Source organism: Clytia hemisphaerica, unplaced genomic scaffold, assembly GCF_902728285.1.
Source record: "Clytia hemisphaerica strain Z4C2 unplaced genomic scaffold, Clytia hemisphaerica genome assembly, whole genome shotgun sequence".
Classification (NCBI taxonomy): Eukaryota; Metazoa; Cnidaria; class Hydrozoa; order Leptothecata; family Clytiidae; genus Clytia; species Clytia hemisphaerica.
The window spans coordinates 570,876-587,971 of NW_027103498.1; the positions used below are offsets into that span (position 1 = coordinate 570,876).

The 17,096-nt window shown below is 34.9% G+C and overlaps 2 protein-coding genes and 1 long non-coding RNA gene across 3 annotated transcripts in view; 1 reads left to right on the forward strand and 2 right to left on the reverse strand.

The window, feature by feature from the left end:
* The window catches only part of LOC136798793 (nucleolar complex protein 2 homolog), a 35,809-nt gene extending 29,353 nt beyond the window's left edge, over positions 1-6,456 (reverse strand). The window contains exon 1 of the mRNA XM_067055464.1: positions 6,089-6,456. Within this exon, the coding sequence (XP_066911565.1) occupies positions 6,089-6,294 (206 nt within the window). The 5' untranslated portion in view covers positions 6,295-6,456. The remainder of the gene's footprint in view (positions 1-6,088) is intronic.
* A 2,095-nt stretch (positions 6,457-8,551) lies between these two features.
* LOC136798794 (microfibril-associated glycoprotein 4-like) lies at positions 8,552-10,255 on the forward strand. The gene is made up of 2 exons (XM_067055465.1): positions 8,552-8,950; positions 9,566-10,255. The coding sequence occupies exons 1-2, from the start codon at positions 8,584-8,586 to the stop codon at positions 10,177-10,179; spliced, it is 981 nt and encodes a 326-aa protein (XP_066911566.1). The 5' UTR covers positions 8,552-8,583; the 3' UTR covers positions 10,180-10,255.
* Positions 10,256-10,510: 255 nt separating this feature from the next.
* On the reverse strand, positions 10,511-11,892 carry LOC136798795 (uncharacterized). Its single transcript, XR_010845435.1, has 3 exons — positions 11,513-11,892; positions 11,000-11,103; positions 10,511-10,845 (listed from the first exon to the last, which is right to left on the reverse strand). It is a non-coding gene; the product is annotated as an uncharacterized lncRNA (long non-coding RNA).
* Between the last annotated feature and the right edge of the window lie 5,204 nt (positions 11,893-17,096).

Sequence of the window (17,096 nt, forward strand, 5' to 3'; positions counted from 1 at the left end):
GCCCAAGATGAAGGCGTTGTAAAGTGATACGGAACGGAGAAATGTAAAGGAGTTAATTGTTGATCATTTTTAATTACTACCACACTATCCTAAGAGGCTTGTTAGTGTTCAGAGTAGCTAGGAATAAATGTTCAATATTAATAGTCAATCATTGTTCATGTGAATACAATGTCTTTGTATATTTTGTATAGTGATAATTTAGGAGTTAAAATGCTATGTATTGCTACTTTCCAGAAGAAGATAGTGGGAAGGGTAAGGCTACAAACACTTTACAACAGGATAAGAACATTTATTAAAGAAACGGACGTCGCAGTCTCTCGTCCTTCTTAGGAAATGTCTTTTGACGAAAAGGATTATTTCTAAAGCTTCAGGCTTGATAATGAGACAGGGTACCATATGAAGACATAATTTCCCGTTCGTTCATATGTTGTTCATCCTCTCGGATCCCCTGGCTTAAATCATTTCTACAAATATTTCTGCAAGCGGAAATTGAAAAAAGGGGTAAGAAAGTATGACACGGTGGAGCCCCTTCCTAGTTGAATAATTGATAATAAACAATCGGCCCGGTGAGAAACCCAGACATTCAAGAACCCGATCTCAAACTGAAAAATATTTATTTTATATATTCCTTACCGTTTCGTTGTCCTTCATTTTTCCAAAGGGCATAAAAATTCTCACCGGGCACTGAGAGAGACGGTGTTATAAAGTATTTTCTTTCGCTAAGAAAAGAAGAAAAAGTACATTTTCCAAGTAAGGGCCTAAAAAGTTTACTGCCAACTACAAGTATACTATGCATCTGAGCATTCAATACCATATACAATTAATTCTGTCTCCTGTCTTTGTGTTCATGGTGATTCCACGCTGGTTCTGCATTCATTAAAGTGCCACCATAACACTTGTCTCAGTGAATCAGTTAAGTTTTGAAATCGACCATCAGAGTGGCTATGAAACAAGTAAAACGTCACACTCACTGGGTCTGTATTTATGAGCAAAAAAACTCACTGGGGTGAGAATTTTGAACTTTTCTCGCCAGGTACGAAAAATTAACTTTTAAGCATTGTTCCTAGAATCCATTAATAATTTTTACGATTTTCACTGGGTTGACCTAGTTGTAGTAGAGGTGTCAAAATACTGACGATTGCATTCAAAAATAGAACCCCAAAAAGTGAGGTTTTCAATCACAACCACTTTTTAGCCCACAGCGTTGACATTCTTGTGGCTGCTGTGTAGTACAAAATTCGATAAAATAAGGAAATTGACGAGCTTTCAAAAAATGTGGCCCTCTTTGAAGTTGAGTGATTCAGTCTTGAAATATAAGATGGCAAAGTGAGGGCAGGTTTTGTGGCTGTATGTCGTGTGACTCACTCAACAGGTTGGCTTATATGTACTGTCCTGCTTTAAGACTTGAATATTTTTTAACCATTTTTCTTGAAATTGGTAGTTTAAGGTCTTAAGATAATTATGGGTTTAATTTGTGCCTGCAGGGCTTTCAATGGGCTTGAAACGTGGCTTCAATCAAAGCATATATGAAAAGAAATCGTCAACTTTGAGCCGCAATTCTAGCCCAATGACCCAATAATTTTGATTCCATTTTTTATATTTTGTGGATAAACCCTTTTGCTACGAGTTTCATCTGAAAAAAATGATTTTTACTCATTTAACAAATTTGTGGCTGCTGTTTTATCAACATAGTGTTTTTCTTGATTTGTGCTGCAATTTTGGCCCATTTTACAAATTTTTTTTTTTCAACCTACTTCAACCTACTTTAGAACCAATATTGTGAAGTTTCGTTTGAAAAGAGTTATTTTTAAAAAGGATATTCAAATTTCTTTTTTTTTTGCTGTTTTTGAAAACCTCACACAATTTTTGAATGCCATCCGACAGTACTCCAAAGGGCCATAACCTTTGATTCAAATACTTTTGCTTGCTTCGTTTTTGCATTGTTGGAATCTTCCTTAAATTCTGCGTCGATCGGTAATTGATTTGTAGGCACTTAAAGCAGAACGAAGGTCACCAGAGCCTCTGAAAGTCAAACTGAATATAACGACCATACAACATGTGTTTCATGACTCTATCGATCGATGCTTTGATGAAAATTTGATTTTCGTAAGTTGTCCAGTTTTTCTAATGCTCTTCTTTTTTATTCATTTATTTACTTCACCCTTTTCATTTTCCTCTGGAACGAAACGCAAGCGTCAAATTAAAAAAAAAAACTTGGATTTAGCTAATGTAGTCAGACCTTTCAGAACCGTTTCATTTTCTTACATCGCACTTTCTATCGTGAATTCAACCAATACTTTTAATAACACACACTAATTAAAATTTTATTATCAATGATACTAAATAGATATCCCGTAGGTATTACACTTTTATGACACTCCATCTAATGAATAATTTCTTTGTGAAAATTGCATAAATTCAAATCATATTTATAACTTTGGCAAAAAGTGATTTTTGAAAAATGGTATTGCTTCACCACAAAATATAGAGTGTTTGTTTGTTACGAATTACGCCCCGTCAAATGCTATCCAATTCACCCCGAAACAAGTGACTCAATTTTCTTGTATTCGATTGAAGATTGTTCCTCGTAGAAGAAACTTTTGAAAATGAAATTTTCTACATTCACGAATTAGACCCTACTCGTCAAGTTCTACGGTTTAATAGGGGAGGGTTTCGTCTGAAAGATACAATTGGCTCATTACCTTCCAATTCTATCCGATTCATCCCGCCTTACAGTATTCTAAACTTTCTATCTATTTGGTTTGTCCATTGATTGTTTTCTTCTCCGGGGCTCAAATCTAAATGCTTTTTTTATTATTTTGTCTGCCGGGGCAGATTTGAAAACGGAGCTCTCAAAGCCAAAAGTGACCTGTTTGAAATGAAGGCATTTTATTCTCATCCAAAATGCATTATCCTGGGTGGTTTTAACAAAAGCGCCAAATTAAACGCCAACCTCGTTCCCTATCGGCCTTTTGTTGTCTGATATTCGAATGCGAAAGATTACGTAATTCGAAAACAAAACGTCAGCTTTCATTTCTTCTTTGATTTTTATGACATATTGATTGTTTTAAGAGAAGGGGACAAGCATCAGCCAACACCAAGATATTTTCTGGTGTCCGTCCACCAGTAACGAAAATAAAGCCTGGGATACACAGGAACAAAGTTGATCTATAGCTAGGATTCAAAAAACGTGCCGCTCAAAAACAAAGAAAACGATAGATTCGATCCGTTGCCTTAAATACGGCACATATCTTAAATTAAACGCTTCATATATGTTCTTGCTGTGAAATATTGAAGATTCCATTCTAGTCCTTCAGGCTTTAAGCTCAATAGATTTGAGGATAGATTTGATTTGATCAGAGGTAGAGTGAACTGACAGTCAGGCACATCCTGGCAAATGAACGGGGTGAGCATTTGCATGGGGTATTCGTCACCCAGTGTAAATGAGATAGGACGTCTCAGGCTAAAAGCGTGAAAATGAATAAAAATGAACTTCAAACTGAAAAAGGGAAAAAAGGAAGAAAACTGGGAACTTTATTTTTTCATTAAAAGTTTCTTCAATCTTCGAAGACAAAATTGACCCATGGAAAAAAAATTTCATCGATGCAGTTCTTTGAAATGAAGCAAAATATTTCCAACCCGGTTCAATTAAACTGGGTATTTGGCGCTATTACGTCACTTTTGTTTTCGATCCCGTTCATTTGCCAATGGTCGCAAGTGAAAATAAACCAGCTGCGCTGGAAGCTCCGGCTTAAGAGATTAAAAGATGTGAAAGATGAGCTTGTTGAGTTAGTTGTGTTAGAACGTTGCCCACAAACTGCTAATCAGAACAGGTCAGAAAGCAAAGTAGTAATTCTATTGCAGAGCGAGTATGAGAAATAATCTTAACGAATAAATAAACCAGCTGGAAGTTTAGCTCTTCTAAGTGATTACACATGCACTTTCTTGCCTAAAGAACCAACCCCACCCCGCGCCCACTCATCCTCGACTAAAAAGTTCAAAATTGGAGCTAAAGGAGATAAATATTTAGAAGTCAATATTTCCAAGTTCTTGATTTGATTGTCCAGATAAAATTTCGGGGAGAAAAATAGCCTAAATTAGAGGCCACGGGCTTTTAGCTAAGCATTATTTTTTTCTGTTGGGATAATACTTGGGGGAGAGTAGGATAAACCAAATAAAATGGTACAATAGTGTGTATGTAATAAATAGTGTGTATGTAATAAATAGTGGTATATTTGGAAAAAAAACTGTTTCGGGTTTGAAAAATCTTCAAAAGGAACGGTCGCCCCAGCCAATGAAATTACGACAAAGTCCAAAAATGATCATTTTCAGCCATAACACTGTGAAAATTACTCCAATCTTGTTCAAATTTACACAGGAATTGTTTTTTTGTATCCTTTACTGAATTCTCATAATGTTTGTAAAAAATATGTGTCGGGTTTGAAAAATTAAAAGGAACGGTTGCCAGCTGCGATGAAATTACCGTCAATTGCTCCAACTTGGGACTATCTTACGCAACATGAGACGGCCATCCCACCAACATTTCACCGAACCTCAAAAGTCATTAGATTTGAGTTTAATGAACCGCGTATTAAAAAATACACGATTTCTCTTTCAATTTTACAGTAAGTGAAAATACAGACCAGATATCAACAAGTCCCATGTTGCGTACACTCGTCCCAAGTTGGAGCAGTTGACGGTACGACACAAAGTTCAAAAACGATCATTTTCAGCCATAATACTGTGAAAATTTCTCCGATCTTGTTCAAATTTACACATGAATTGTGTTTTAGTATCCTTTATTGAATTCTTATAGTGATATGTTTGTAAAATATCTGTGTCGGGTTTGAAAAATCAAAAGGAACAGCCGCCAGCCGCGATGAAATTACGACAAAGTCCAAAAACGGTCATTTTCAGCCATAATACTGTGAAGATTTTTCCAATCTTGTTCAAATTTACACAGGAATTGTGTTTTAGTATCCTTTATTGAATTCTCATAGTGATATGTTTGTAAAATATCTGTGTTGGGTTTGAAAAAATGAGGATCATTTTCAGCCATACACATAACACCACAAAAACTGCTCAGATTGTTTTCAAATTTGCACTGTAATGTTGTAATTTTAGTATTCTCTTTCGAATTCCAATGGATGTGTGTTTGAAAGTTTCATTCCATTGTCAAGTTACAGAGTTTTATGGTTTCGTGCGTCCATAAAACTAGAGAAGTTAGCCATATGCAAGATTTAAGCACTCGAGCAGCTGACGATTCATGGCCAAAATTTCTCCAAAGTCTTTCCACATTGTTAGACCAGTATGCATCAAACTTCTCATAAATCATGTCCAAAACATCATGAATACTGATGAAAATGATCACTATCAGACTATTAGCTAAGCCCACTTTCGGCAGCCATCTTTTTCTAAATACTTTCGCAATATTATCGAAATCCAGATAATCCGTTTTTATTAAATCGGAATAGATCATCGGATTAGATAAACAAAAAAAAATGTCTTGACCTTGAACGTCGTTGTCGGAAGAGAGAATTAAAGGCTCCTAGGCCGGAGCAAATACCCCGTTCATTTGCCAGGATGTGCCTGACTGACTGAAGATCGCATGGCTCGCACATTCACGTAATTAAATGACACAATCAAAATCGCAAGTGCGCGGTCAAGTTTATCAAGGTAATCGAAGGTAATCGAAAGTAATCGAGAAAGATAATCGAAATAATCGTAAGATAATCCAAATAATCGAATAAGCATTCGATAACTTCGATAATCGAAGACTAATTGAAACGATTAATCTTCGATTAGTTTCGATGAATTCGATTAAAAATTGAATTCGATTACCTTCGATTAGTTACACCTGGATATATAATACAAAGACAGGTCTTTAGGACCATTAATCACCAGTCTGGAATTCATGCACAGTACGCCGAATATATTCGGCGTGAGAATGTCCTCAATTGGGTGTAACCTTCTTGATCCTCAAAATATCTTCGGCGTGGCTTTTGCATGGTTTCCACACTGGATTAATCACAGTGTCCATTAAGGTTTTACTGCATTTGATAAACTTAGAAAAATGAAAATTATTTACCCTTTAGTCTGATTTGTTGATTCTGCAGAACCAGTGTTTGATTCATCTTTCTTTTCATTTTTTCGTTGATGTTTTTCTTCGTCTTCATCAGCAAGAAGACTTTCTTCTTCCAACAATTCACTTTCCTCTTTATCTGACTCATCAGAATCGATCCCGTGCTTCATGAACTCGTCAACATTCATTTCTTGCAGCTTTTTCTTACCCATTTCAATAAAATGTAGCTTAAATTATGACAAAATGATCAAAGTGTTTGAGTTCTTTCTTTCTGTTTTTGTTTTTATGTCGGCCATGTGCATTCTTACCTGAGCCTGAGGTTTTCACACGCATTGGCCGCGCGCACCGGTCATGGCTTCTTCGTACGGATAAGAAGAGTAGATCTTGTATTTTTCCATCTTTGATCTGGAGTTTTCTGTTTCACCTAGGTTCAGAAGTTCCGTACGCTACCATTAAACCCGGAATTTTGACCAAATTTCTATCTTTCAGGGGGTAGAAAGTTGAAATTTTCCTATTTTTCCGACCCTTAGTGGGACTGAAATTTGATTTTCTGATTTTTCCGACCCTTATATGCTATGTTTATGTATTTATTAAAAATTGAACATTGACACCAGAAATTTTCAAAATTCTCAAACCACCCGTGCCACCACGTGTCACTAAAAGACAGCAAAGATTTTATATATAGCAAAGTTGAGCTAATGCAGTCAAGTCTATAGTAAGTCTAATATGTCAATCTCAGCTCCTCTGGAATTCTGGAAGATATTGGAAAAGCGATCCCCATGCCAAGCCCAACTCAAAATGCCGTGTCGTATAAGCCTTTATTGTTTGATTTTATTTGTCTAATGATGATTATCAAAAGAAAAGTTTCTGCAACTCTATCTAGGGTAAGAGAATTGTCTCCTGCATCTTAGCCATTATATAGTGTAGAGTCTCTTAACTCGAACCTCTATAACTTAAATGTCTCCTTACTCGAATAAGTTTTATGGTCTACTCTTCAATTAATTAACAATACCTTATAAACATCATATAAATAAGGACAGGATAAGAACAATTTGAGGCTGAGAATGCCAAGAATAAGAACAGCTGAGCCTTAGCAAAATATTACTGGTTCTGTATAAAAAAGTGTACAAGGTAGCTCGGGGGGAGGGGAGACAATTCTCAAAAGTTATGGGATTTTGGGGCCTCCTTTTATAACATTCCTTGCACAATCCAGTGGGACAAATATTGTTAACCCTCGATATTTCTTCCCTGAAATGACTTCAGCTTTTCAAGTTCTTCCATAGGAGGAAGATGAGGAAACAAAGGTTTGTGCCGAAGCCTCGAAGGCTAATTCAGACATGTAACAAGTGATACTTTTATGGACCTACCTGGTTATCAAAACTAATCAATGAACATTGAAACAATGAAACACATAAGACATAACTGGACAAAATAAAAAAGAATTAATGAAAGCATATCTATTGGGAGAAACTATCAACACTTTCAAGAAGACTTTTGAAAAAAAAGTAAAAAAGCTATTAAACGCTTTTCTTTATAAAAACAATCTACTGTCAGAAAAATGCACAGCTTAATAAATAAGGTTTCTAGAAAACTCAAACCATCGCGCTCTACCGTGACGTTTTCTTCTTTAAAAAAAATAAAATATTGATCTATGCTTATACATAGTGATTCTTATAGATAAAGATTCGTTTTTCAGCCAAAAATTTTTTTTTGTGAAAATCTGCTTCAGTCATCTTTTACCAATGATGTTAGCCTACTTTCATGCAAAAAATCAGAGAAAATAAATGATCCAATTTTTCACAAAGTCTTAAAAACCCTTTTTTAGCCGTTTTTGGCTGAAATTCGTCCAAAAATATTTTTTCTTCGAAAGTCGGGCTGCTTCAAATTTTGACCACCACCATTTTGCACCTTTGCACCAAAAATCAAAAAATTCCTATGATTCAATCTTGAGAAAAGTTGGTAACAGACGAACGGGCGAACGGACGGACGAACGAACACAAGTTAATTTATAGAACCTCCACCCCACCCGGGTAGGTCCAAAAATAACTCCTACTCCTACGATACGCGAAAGGCTTATACCGCACAATATTTAATAGCGAAACACCACGCGTAGCACCGAAATAAATGTGCAAACCGCCGCCCCATCGCCCCCAATTCACTTGAGTTATTTGTCATGTTTTGTTATTTGTCACCTAGCGAAAAAAAAAGAAGTAAATATAAATTATTCATCGTCATTTTTATTTAATTAAAGTATCATTTCACAGCTATATTCTTAGCTTCAATTGATCGTCGGGTTGATTGTATATCGTTCTCCATTGGTTTCATCCCTTTTTTAATGAATGATTTTCGAACGACGTATGTTATTCAAAAAAACCGCAAGGCAACCCTTGATTCATACAGACTGTTTTTCAAAGGTTATTTTCTTCTTCTATGTGAGAAGATAAGAAAATAAGGGAAAGGACTGGATTGGATTGGAAGATATTTTATTAGCTTCAAAAATCATGAAATTGGCGAAATCGTTTATGTTTTGTTTGATCCTCTTGTTTTGTATACTCTTAAACGAGATCAATTGCAAATTATTCAGCAAAATGGCTCGAAATTCAAAACCACTTGAACCACCTTACGAAGTAGCTGAATTTGTAAAATTTGCCGATCAAAAATGTTTTACAATCTGTCATTTCGAGCTCAAATGTGTTGCTCTACTGATCGAGAAAGTTACCGAGTTGAAGTTTCAATGTAGCTTGTATGATCGATCCTTCCATTATCTGACGATGACATCAAATCCGATTGAATCCGTTTTCCATTCCAAGTATTTCCCGATCTTCAGAGATTGTGTAGATCATTACAAAGCAGGAGCAAGGGAATCAGGTAATTCTTGGTTCGTAAAATGATGAATACACTCATTTTGTTTTATAAACATACGAGAAAATCGGGTCGAGGCTCAATATGCTTAGCAAAATCTCATTTTTATTGCCACCGCAGCGAGCTGTAAGTTGAAATTCTGCACTTCAGTATTGAAAAATGTTGATAAATTATATGGCTAACGTATGAAAAAAATCGAAAACAATTCTTTCGTGAAGTAATGTTCCAGTTTTATTAATTCTTTTAGCTTGCTAAGTAACTGAAAGAAAATGATTTTATAACTGAATACTGTCGGATTTTTTGTACCGAATTTGAAATACAGGCGGCAACGAAGCTCGCTTCAAAGAGACAATAGAAGATAGTCATTTATATGTTCATGTTTATGCTTAGGCTTCGATTTGTTGATTTTCTTTGGGTTCATGAGAATTTCGAATTTTTAAGTCGGAACATTGATTCTGCTCAAGTCAAAGAATCAAATTATTTTTGTAATTTGGCACGCGAAAATCTTTGGTCTAAGAAAGCTTTTCTACAGGCTTGGTGAAAAGCAAGCAAGGTAAACCTATTTTATTACCCTGTAGTTTATCCGCTTTGAATTTCATTCAAAGAAATTTCTTTCACCAGGAGTATATCAAATCACATTGGCTAGTGGTCTTAAAGACGTCAGATGCAATATGGACAATGATGGTGGTGGTTGGCTAGTGTTTCAGCGCCGCATGGATGGCAGTGTTGATTTTTATCAGCCTCAGTGGGAAGGCTATAAAAATGGTTTCGGAGAACTGTCGGGTGAATTTTGGCTTGGTAACGAATTTCTACACCAAATAACAAGCTCAGAAAAGCATGAAGTGTATATCCACGCCGGTAGATTTTCGAATGAGACAAAATATGCCAAATATGGATATTTTGAGGTAAAAAGCGAAGCAGACAAGTATCAATTGTTAGGTGGTGACTTCATGGAAGGAACAGATTCCCTGTCATATCATTTCGGTCAATTTTTCTCGACAAGAGATAAAGACTATGACAATTGTGTTTCTTATTGCTCATGCATTGCTCGAAATCTCAATTACAAGAGAGGTGGTTTTTGGTACAATAATTGCGCTCAAATATTTTTCAACGGGTTTTACCAACCACAAGAGACTGTTGGCTTACAATTCAAAGGAATTTTCTGGAATGATTGGTTGGCTCAAGCTAAATCCCTTAAATGGACCGAGATGATGATACGTAGAGTTAATCATTGAAAAACGTCATCCTTTTGCTCCCGATGGCATTGATGATCGAGGTGATCATCAATCTTTTGAGTATTTCCCTCACTTTTTGTCCCATGAAACAAAACAAAAAAGAAACCACGGGACACACACTTTTTTTCTTGTAACTGACGTGGATGTAACGAAATTGTGGTGTTACATCCACTTCCGTTCTAAAAATAGCCTGACGTGGTTATAACAGGAAAAATTCTAATTTATTTCGTGTTTTGAGCCAGCGAATTTCGCCATTCGCCCGGCCTAAAAAAGACCTCTGTGTGGCTGAATAATTAAACGGGAACATTTGTACAAAATGGAAAAAAATCAGTATTTTTTTTAATTTTAATCTTATTATTCGAAGTTTTTCATATGTAATTTGTATATATACAACTTTTTGGTATCAAATCAAGCACTGATATTGATGTATAGAAACTTTATAACAGAAAAATATACATTATGTAAATAATAAATTCAACTATAAACACAATGGTGGGTTTTATTCGGTGGCAGCAGGCGTTTCCTCAGCGGGCGCTGCTTCTTCGCTTGCAGCTTCTTCAGCTGGGGCGTCAGTGGATGCAGCTTCTTCTGCTGGGGCGGCTTCTTTAGCTGCTGGGGTGTCTTCTGCAGCGGCGGCTGGTGCCTCTTCAGCTGGGGCTGTCTCAGCTAAAATTAAAAATTCATATAGCCGAATATCAAAAAATTACTCGAATAAAATCCAAAATGAAATTATAGTACAATAATTCAGGGGGTTGACTATGGACTGACTATACATAAGAGTATTAACAAAATTCGGAGAGAAAGGAAACAGAAAATGTACCTTTGTCTTCGATTTTCAAGTCAGCGACTGCGGGTGTAGTATCAGCATCTGACATTTTGTTTTTGTGATGTCGAAACGTTCGAAAGGAAATACAATCTGGAAAACTGAAAGGAAAACGGAGAGAAATCATATAAAGAAGTAGCTAGGTTCAAAAGAAATTTTGGAATATGGAACTCCGTGGATATTCACAGTTTTGAGATTTCGAAATTTCAAGTTCTAAGAGCAGAAAAAAACCCTCAGTGATAAGATATTATTTCAACAAAAATAATCGCTTAAAACAGTACTGACTGATATCCAATTATTATTTTACAACAACATCATAAAGATTTCTGGCTGTCTCCTCTGAGTGACAGTAAACCTCTCAACATCTCATCAAGGAAAAACAACTGATCAAATATTCCCAAATAGATGGGATCTTCAAACAAAGAAAAATGTCGAATCTTTAAAGTCTCTCAGAGAAAGCCAACGCTCTGAAAATTTAAAAGTAGTAAAAATTTGACTTCATCTACTCACCTTAAGTGTACTGAGTTGACAACGCCTACCAGGCTGACTAACCATCCAAGCTCCCCTTTTATACACACTCAATTATTCATGAACACAACCCCCTGAATCAATTTAAAAAAATTCTAATCTTGTTCAGAGATCACATCAATAAAGGGGCTTTAAAACGAGTCCTCTATGCAACGGTTCAGCAAGTCGGGGGATTCATATCAAAAGTTAAAAATTTCAATTATCAATATTCGTTTGTTATTGTTTTGCGTTTATTTCTTTTGTTCGTAAGAATCTTGATCCAGTATAAAGTTTACTGGATGTGCATAAGATGTTGTGTCGCCATCCACAAGTTAGTAGTGACCGCATTCGATCTAAAGCGCATCTACTGAACTGATACCAATTTTTTAAAAGAACAAGAAGAGAGAAAGATGTATGAATTTTTATTCTTTTTAACTATTTGTGAAATACCACAATAATCAACGTATTAAAATTCCAATACTTTGAAGATTCTCTCTGTCTAAAACTTACTGAGTGTTGGAAACTTTTGGACATGGAAATTTCTTACACATATATGTACGCAAATGGAAGTAGGTGTTAAAACCATACTTTGAAACCACCTAAAAACTATAAAATGATCTCAAACCTCAGATTATTAGTTTTAAAAACACCTCCTTGAAATTTCAATGTTACTCCTTGAGAGGAAAAAGGCTAACTAGGTGTGCAAGGATGATCTAATTCGATACACCATTCACTTTCTGGGTGCAAAAAACGTCATTTTGTTAAGTCTTCAACAATGACCCAGCCTCGTTCCCTGTGTATTATCAACTTTTGCGCCATATAAAATCATCTTGCTTCCATCAGTAACGTAAATAAAGCCTGGGATACACTTGGACGATGTTGACAATGAGCTATTCCTACTTAACTCACTATAATATGTAAATATTGTCATTGAAAGTCTAAAACTTCAATTTCTAAAGTCATTTTGATAAAATTGGGAAAAATCAATTTAGATTCATATTTACGTAAGTGCATTCGAAATTTCGTTGCTTAAAAACTAAAAAAATACACTCTTTTATTATAAGAACAATTTTATAGCACACGAGGTTGGAAATTGTCCAAAACCTAAGAACAAATTGAGACCAATCTAAGCCTCAGGTTTCAAAATTACTAAAAAAGTACTGATTTTATCAGATTTTAAAAGATTTTAAACCCATTTTTAAGAACATTTAAGCATTAAAATTTCAAAAAAAATACTGGTTCTTATAAAACAAGCGTGTACTGTGCAAAAATACTAATGATAGCTTTTCAGGTAAGAATATTTGAAATTCTACTTTTAAACGAGAGAAAATATTATTTTTGTCTTGAGGGAGGATAGAAAGCGAATTTAAAGATTTTGGAAATTTCTTTTCTTGACTTGACAAATTGGATTGACATATTTTCAAAAAGAATCGCGGTCACTTTAGAGAAACCATACTCTGTCAAAACATAGAAATAAAGAAAGTCAGAAATAACTGGTACATACAGATCAAGACATTGGATGAACGTTATATGGATGTTCCGTGTATAGGCTGCGGACAGAATTCCTTTCAAAGATGAAACCGTATAGACAAAACCTGTCTTACATAAAAATTTAATGTCATTTTAAGTTTTTGTTGTGTGTTTAGTTCATTTATTAATCTCAATGAAAAAGTTAATTAATTGTCTTAAGATTTTGTTCTCCATCAATCTTTAACCGACATTCATGTCTGAGAGGGGACTCAATCAAAAAGCTTTCAGGAAACTCGAACAAACTGTCCCGTAACTGCACGAATAAGACATTTAAAAGGAATGGAAATAAAATTAAGAACCCCGGGGAGAAGGACAGGGCACATAATTTTCTCTTCACTGGAAGGCTCCGATCTTAAAGGCCTAATTTTGGGCCACAAATATGGTTGTTTTTAAATCGAGTGCCCCCTCCCTCGGGATGAGGAGGCTTCTTGCAACTTAAACCCTGTATCATTGCCCAGGACCCCATTTACCAACATTTTATGATGTCCTGGTAAATTTCTTTTAGACAGTTTCAAATCGTTTCAAAAGTTTTTCTTGGAGATATACACAAAAGAAGAGAAGCGTTGTAGATTCCATCCCAAGAAAGAATGGCAAGAATTAAAAAAAAGAAAGAATATTTTTAGGGTTTTTTTGGATCGAGGCTGTAATATTTGTAAAGTAATATAAAATATTTTTCCAGGAAACAAGAAAGACACTGGTTCGATAAAGTTTCACCAGCGATGTCCAACTGCAGTGAAAAACACTCCGCCTAATTTCTAAATGTCTACTTGAGAGACATAGACATTGAAATTTTCAAACAAACTGTCTTGATCAAGATAGTTGGATGAATTTCTCTTCTGTTTCTTTGAAAAACTATTTTCAATATTCAATATTCATTGGAAGAGAGTAAAGAGCAATGTAAATTTGTAAAGAAAAAATAGATCAAATATATGAGTCATGGACCGTCTCTTAAAGCCTGAAATTAGCTGGCTGGAAGACTGGAAATATCCAAAAGTCTTTCAACTTCTATAGAGGGAATTTATTTACTACAAGAGTGTCAAATGAGGTAAAAATTATTGGGTCCCTTTCAAAAAACTAGTATTGAGCACTAAGCGACTATTTTGAAAAAAACGTAAATAATAGAATTTTTGTAGATATGGTGAAAGTGATACTGGCAAAGCGATCTGCACCCCTATCGAAATGTTTCAAAATCATTCGAATCCTGTTTATCCAACACTTTAGGATATTTTCTTCAGTCACATTTCATTCATATTATTTACATAAAAGTTATTTCATTCATTGGTTGAAACTTTAATAAGCGCTTACAACCAAGCGATTCATAAGCTGACATACTATATGTGGCTTGAAAGATGGTTATCTAAGGAAATCGATTGCAAAATAAAGAAAACGTTCTGTGATAAGATACATGATAGCGAGTCACCCCGACGTGGAGGGGCATTCAGGCAAATTGACTAATGAGTATGAACGGCGAAATGCACTGTAATGGTGGACTTTTGATAAATGCAATGTAAGGGTGAAAGATTTCAGGAAATCCAGGAGAAATTGTTGATTTTTTCTCGAAAATTCTAATATTTTTGCTCTAAAAGAGTTGAAAATTTGAGAGAAAAGCACTATAAGGGTATGATTTTCGTCGTTTATTTGCTGCATTTTAAGGGTGCGATTCTAAGAGCCATTTTTTTCGCCACACATACCGTCGACCCAATGCCCCCGGGCGAGTCAACGATGAAGAGCTTTGAGTATGAAAACATTCCTTAAAACGTATTTCGAATAAGTGCACAATAATCGAGAGAGAGAATCTATTATGTACCCAGTGTGATCAATCGATTGCCTATGTGTACGAAAAAATTTCTATAATTCTTGTGAAGTAAATACTGAATGACAGACGGTAATTAATGTGAGATTAATTCTGAATGATTGAACCTGATTAAGATTTTTATCAAAGCACTTTAACCACTGATTTCATTCATTCGGTGAAAAAAAAAATCAATAAATCTTTCAATTTCGCAATGTTCTAGATTTGTACATAAGAAAACTAGTTGTTGTTATTTGGACATGCGCTTCAGTAACAGCTAAAGTAACATTTTGAAGGGAATGTTGAATTCAAATTTCCTTTTTATTTCCTTGTAAAAAAAACAGTACACATTTTTTTATAAGCAGCCGAGTTGCTAAGGCTCGAGCCCTGAAATTAGCCAATTTTAAGCATAAATATGGTATAATATCAAAAATGAGCTAAAATAATGTGTAACAAAAAATAATCTCAGTAGAATTGGCGTAAAGGGTAAATGTTTCTTATAAAAAATGTTCCTTTAAATTGTAAAGTAAGAACTAAGATGTCCAGATTTTTGGAATTGGTAAGGTGTTATGAGATTTTAGAACTTTCAGGGGATTTTGAGGTTAAGAATTGAGCAATTGTTGGTTTAGATTCCATAAGAATGTATAATCGGACCGCACTATTATGTGATTATGTGAAATTCATGACTGGTCTATCACGGAAAATCACTGGATATGAAATTTCTAAAAAACAACTTCAAGGATCATCAAGTATTTTTTTTGGAGGATAATCTGAATAATTGTGATAGAAATTCAGAAAGATTTTTTCCCCTTACAGGTATTGGAAAGTCTTTCAAAATTGTTCATGTTTCCATTCATGCCTCTTTGGTCTTTACGACCTCGTTTCCATTGCCTAAAGTTTTAATCGTCGAATTTTGACAAAATAAACAGGGAGTGCCCAATGAAAGAGAGACTTATCGAGATTTTATCGATAATGAAAAAAATGTTATGACCTTGTGGCTTAAGGGCTATTAAAATGGGGTGACCTCAGTTCATGACCATTTGCAGCCATAATGTGTCACGTGGAAGCCATAAGGACACGTGACATGTCGTGAAAGTTTATTATGGTTGACCTCAGAGAGTGGGAGAGAGTGAGTGGAATTAAAGGATATGGGCATGAATGAATGAATGAACGGATGAACTGGTTGAATGTGGGCATAATTAACGTTTCATAAAGAAAGTGAAAGAAATGGAGGAAAAGGCTGAGTAAACAATTGGAACAAGTGGAAAAGGTAAATCGAACGAACGAACGAACGAACGAACGAACGAACGAACGAACGAACGAACGAACGAAGATGGAGAAGGCATTTACAAGTGGAAATAACTTTTAATTATCATATAAATGCTAACAAAGGGGTGCATAATATAAGGAGCTTAATAAGAAGGACAATTTAATGACATTCATTTCACTGTCACATGTTTTCAGAAGACAGAGAGATGACGTGAGAGGATTGTTGACTCCTTTGAAGAGACACCGTTGCGCTGATAAGCTGTCATTTTGATGTAATTGTGGTGCAGTAGAAAAATGATAAAATTCCTTACTCCTCTCTAGAATACTCTCGTGACAAAAATATCAACAAGTTCTAAAAAAATGACATTGACAATATTTGATAGTATTGTCTCTTTAGGTTTATATTATTTTTTTCATTTTGGAGATCTTTGTTTAAAAGCAACTTATGGTGACTTTAAGTGGTGGAATCGTTTTACTGATTCCAATCTCACTAAGAATTTTCACTAGTAGTGGAATACATAGTACCCTCATTCATCATCATCATGTAAAAATGCTTCAAATACTTTAGGTTAGAGGATTATGAATGAACTTTGTCACTTTAACATTTTTTCAAAAAAGTTTTATAAAGAGTTTTTTCAAAAAAGTTTTATAAAAGAGTTTTATATATGGAAAATTGATAAGGTACACTAGCTGTTTCGTGAATAATCACCACAAAAATTCATTGATATGTGTGACCCTTATTTTATTACTTTACATTTCCAAAGTCAAATTCAGGAATTAATTACACGTTTTTTTATAAAAACAAACTATATAAGAACATAAGGCTTCAATGGCCAAAATGTTAAGAACAAGTTAAGAACATTTTAAGGCTTTCCAGTCACTCTAAAATGGCCAACTTCTTAAGAAAATGGGCAAAAATGCTCACAAAATGGCGAAAATAAGAATATGTTAAGAACATTTTAGGCTTAAATAATTTTGGATGTTCTTATCAAAAAC

Coding starts and splice junctions, on each gene's coding strand:
- LOC136798794 (XM_067055465.1), top strand. CDS start 8,584: ATGAAATTGGCGAAATCGTTTATGTTTTGTTTGATCCTCTTGTTTTGT. Junction 8,951..9,565: donor AGCAGGAGCAAGGGAATCAG/GTAATTCTTGGT, acceptor TTCTTTCACCAG/GAGTATATCAAATCACATTG.